Source organism: Salvia splendens, unplaced genomic scaffold (genome assembly GCF_004379255.2).
Source record: "Salvia splendens isolate huo1 unplaced genomic scaffold, SspV2 ctg941, whole genome shotgun sequence".
In the NCBI taxonomy this organism is placed as follows: Eukaryota; Viridiplantae; Streptophyta; class Magnoliopsida; order Lamiales; family Lamiaceae; genus Salvia; species Salvia splendens.
Window position 1 is genome coordinate 12,182 of NW_024599629.1, and position 4,898 is coordinate 17,079.

General features: G+C 37.8%; 1 protein-coding gene across 1 annotated transcript; it reads left to right on the forward strand.

The window, feature by feature from the left end:
* The first annotated feature begins 2,183 nt into the window (after positions 1 to 2,183).
* Positions 2,184 to 4,639, forward strand: LOC121791859 (aspartic proteinase NANA, chloroplast-like). Its single transcript, XM_042189676.1, has 3 exons — positions 2,184 to 2,521; positions 2,597 to 2,785; positions 3,817 to 4,639. Exons 1-3 carry the CDS (start codon positions 2,184 to 2,186, stop codon positions 4,637 to 4,639), a joined length of 1,350 nt encoding a protein of 449 aa, XP_042045610.1.
* The last annotated feature ends 259 nt before the right edge of the window (positions 4,640 to 4,898 follow it).

The window sequence follows — 4,898 nt, forward strand, 5'->3', positions numbered from 1 at the left end:
TAAATTGCAATTAGCTTAATCATTAAGTGGCTTACTGTTTAACAAATCTTGAAATTTCTAGATTTTTTTTTATCAATGTGATGTAATTTTCATGTGTGATTCTAAAAACACCAGGTTTAGAGATGTTCCCTCTCAATCTCATCAGCATAGATCAATAGTAACATCATTTTATTATCTTACAATTGAAAAATAAAGAAATACAATTACACTCCTTTCTCAACTAATCATTATTGCAAGAAAAAAATAAAGAATAAATAAAACATACTCCCTCCGTCCTCAAAGAGTATAAACTTTAGGTTCGGCACGTGTTTTAATGCATTATTGGTAAAATAAGAGAGTAATAGATAACAAAAGTTTTTTAAGTATTATTAGTGGAGAATGAGTCTCACCTCATTAAAGAGAAGAGAATTTCCAAAATTGGAATATTCATACTATTTGAAGACGGATGAAAAAAGAAATAGTGCATACTCTCTAGGAAGGGACGGAGAGAGTATTTGTAATTACACTCCTATTTTATTGCGCGTTGTTTTAGGTCATTTGTAAAGAATCGACCAAGAATAAATAGATTCAACTTCTACCTACCACCACACGTAGTTAGCTAGAAATTTTATTTATTTGATTATTCTATAATTTTTTGTAACATATTAAAGTTCAATTAATTGGAAATGGGACAGTTAATGGTTATTTGTACAAAAGTCATGTTACTTCTTATTACACGTTTATGAAAACTAATTGAGTTTCTTAAAAGTGGTCAACCTTAAATAAGGGAGTATAAAAGAAATAAAATTAAATAAAAGAAATAAAATTAAAAGAAGCTGCAAATGAGACATGGATATATAATTAGTGTGTGAATATTTGTTGTATACTATAAATTAAAGTCCACCGACTACTAGCCTACAATTAGAAGCAAATTAATATGTTGCTGGATTTTAATGACGAATCGTTTTTAGGATACAGTTGGATTCAAGGTAACTGAATTAATTCTGAAATGGTGATGAATTAATTATGTTTTACCTTGCTGCATAAAAAGTGCAAATTGCTTTAACTGAAGATATTTTAGGACTTATACGTCAAATACTGTTGAACTTTTCTCCTTTTACCATGTGTGATGGAGTAATTTTTTGATTAATTTATATTTGAATAAATAATCAAGACGTATATGAATTCTACTATACAAATTAACACTCCATATCACTAATCTTCGAATATATACAAATACTAGTACTAAATTACACCTTCGGTCCACAATTTAAAGTCTCACTTTAATTTGATGTGAATTTTAAGAAATGTAAAAGAAAATTTAGTGGAATACGAATAATCGAATCCCAATGTTAGTTTTACATAATAGAATGTGAGTGTAATGAATTAATAGAAAGTGAGAGTCACTTACCAAAAATGGAAAAGCAAATAACGGACATTATTTTGTGGACAAACCGAAATACAAATGTGATTACTATTATTTGCGAACATTATTTGCAAACAGATAGAGTGCATCATATCAACGGAATATTTACTTATTTATTATTTCATCATTTTATTAAACCGTTTTGCACCTTTAAAGTAGTAACTAATTAAACCGTTTTGAATCCGGAAAATCCGTCATTTCGGTCGTGAATCGTCGACTGATTGACCCGCTTCAACAACCGTAAAGAATAATGATAGTGTGCTTGGAGATTCGATTCCTTATCTGTGCACAATGTAAAAATACCTTAACCACTCCACGACAAGCACCTTAGTCAAATACTCCATTTTAACTATATATAAATTTTAAGTATTATATTTTCAAAATATTTGTATTTAATTAAATATTCACTCATTTTTATTACTTCGTCTGTTCGCAATGAAATTTCTCATATATTTTTTCTCATTCATCCGTCAATAAATATCTCATTTCACGTTTACTAATATTAACCTATGGACTCTACATTCTACTAACTCATTTCAATTACATTTTATAATAAAATGCCATCACTTTATTTAACAAATCAAACAAAAATTCTTAAAACATTTACTGACGGACAGGTGGAATACTTGTTATGCTTTCTCAATCCCACGTTTTAGACAGCCCACAATATACAAAGGTGGTAAATATGAGATGAATTCGTATATATATATATGCGTTTCCCTTCCAAAATAAATACCCACGGCCGCTTGCTTTCCCTTCCTAAACATATATATACCCTATGGCTAGGCCGCAGCCACTCCTTTTCATCTTCTTTCTCATTGCTAATTCCTTCAATGCCGATGCCGCCGGAGTCAAATTCGAGCTCATCCACCGCCACCACTTGCATCCCGGCGACCCCCTTCCGCCGCGGAAGTTAGTCCACAGCGACGCCTCTCGCGCGCAAGCGATATCAAGGAAAGTGAGGAGCAGATTGAATGCTTCCGGTGAACTTCCGTTGCATTCCGCCGCCGACTACGGCGTGGGGCAGTACCTGGTGAAGCTCAACATGGGATCGCCGGGGCAGCATCTGGTGCTGATCCCCGACACCGGGAGTGACCTCACTTGGACCAAGTGCAGGTACACTTAGAAAGAAAAGAAAAGGATGAATAATGATTTCCCATCTAAATAGTACTCAACTGATCCCAATTGCAGGTACAAGTGCAACGATGATGACTGCGGCCGAATAAAGAGCGGCCACCGCAGCCGTTTGTTCCGTGCAGATCGCTCCTCGTCGTTCAAGACTGTGACCTGCTCTTCCACCTCCTGCCAGACTGATCTTGCTGATCTCTTCTCCCTCACTATCTGCCCTTCTCCACTCCACCCCTGCGCCTATAATTACAGGTAGATTCACACACACACTTCATTATTTGCAAGTAAAGTAGCCAATTAAGTACTCTTTTATATGTTCAAAAATAGATGTCACAATTTATTTTTTTCACAAAAAATGTCATATATTTTTTCCCCACAAAGATGCTACATTTTTTTTAAATAAAATCCCTTACATTAATATAAATAAATATACTCTGAATTATTTTCTCTCTCCATATAATATATAAAATATCTCCTAAAATCTCATATTATTATCTATATATGCCATCTATGGATGAAAGGAGTATTTGGGGTTGAATTAGTCATTGGCACACTTACTAGTGTGAAATTAAAATTAAGAGCTCTACAAAATGACATGAATATTATGATAGGGACACTCCTACCGTCCGTCATTAATTGGTTTAAGTTGACTCACTTCAATTTTAATTTTCACATTTAATATACTTTAGTAAGTTAATCTCATAAATCACTATTTCATTCCACTATTATAAAATTAACAGAAGTAATATATAAAATAAAATTCACATTTCATTAATTTTTTTCTCATTTTTTAAAAAAAGTTAAACAATTTTTTAAAGCCGCACTTGCAATTAATAGAGACCAAAGAAAGCAATAGAAAGTGAGCTGGAAAAAATTAGTAGTAGAATATGGACCCACCTACTTTTAAATAGTAGTATTATTTTTGCAAAAATAATGAAAAAATATAAGTTAGTGAAACGTGGAGCTAGGAAATATTAATTTGTGGATTGAAAAAAAAATTGATACAATTAATTGCGACGAGAGGAACACTTTTTTAAGTGAATTGAAAGCAAGTAGCAACCCTATCTTAGATTTTCTCACACATTTTATAAAGTCCCTCCTCTTTTAGCCATCACAAAATATTTATTCATTTTCTAGTATTATTGCATTTCGGAAAAAGAAACCTCATTTAGTCATTTATAATTTATTCAAGCTCACAAAAATGAAAACAAATGAGCCTAGCTCTCCCTCTTTAATTGAATAGTCTCATTAATTATTTCTTTCCATATTCACAACACGATCAGCTACGTGGATGGCACGTTTGCGCTGGGCGTATTCGCCCACGAGACCGTCACGTTCAGCCTCACCAACGGGAGGAAGGCGAGGCTCCGCAACGTTCTCGTGGGCTGCAGCGAGTCCTCCACCGGCCGGAGCCTACTCGGCGCCGACGGCATAATGGGACTGGGATACAGCCCCAACTCGACCGCCGCCCATGCCGCGGGCGTGTTCGGGGGCAAGTTCTCGTACTGCCTCGTCGACCACCTGAGCCCGAGAAGCGCCTCGAGCCACCTCATCTTCGGCTCCTACAAGGACGCCAACGTCTCCGTGGCCCGGATCCGGCACACGGAGCTCGTGCTGGGCGCGATCGGCACGTTCTACGCCGTCCGCGTCCGAGGCATCTCGGTCGGGGGCACAATGCTCGACATCCCGGCCGAGGTCTGGGACTTCGGCCGCGGCGGCGGCGCGTTTCTGGACTCGGGCATGACGCTCACGGTGCTGACGACGCCAGCTTACGAGCCCGTGATGGCGGCCTTGGGGGAGCCGCTGCGAGGTTTCGAGCGGGTGTACTACGGAGAAGTGGGCCCCGAGTACTGCTTCAACTCGACCGGGTTTGATGAGAGGGTTGTGCCGAGGTTCGTGCTGCATTTTGTGGACGGGGCGAGGTTTGAGCCGCCGGTGAAGAGCTACGTGATCGATGACGCGCCCGGGGTGAAGTGCCTCGGGTTGGCGGATGGCGGGGCGGGGCCGGATGCGAGTATTGTTGGGAATATTATGCAGCAGAATCATTTGTGGGAGTTTGATTTTGGCAAGAGGAGATTGGGGTTTGGTCCCTCCTCTTGTACTTAGGCTCAATTTGGTCACCATCCATCCCTTTTTCTCATTCAAATTTATATGTAGATTGCATGAAATGATAATTGTTTGAGGGTACATGAGTGGGTTATAGTGATATAGTGCTTTATCAAAAGTGCTACTAATAAGATGGTGTGATTGTGATGGTTAGCATTGTTGAGGATTTATTTTGTTGTTTCTTCGCTTCTTTGTCAACGCTAAATCTTTATTTGGTCACTGATTAATTACCTCTTTTGGTGTACTTATGTTTTGACTT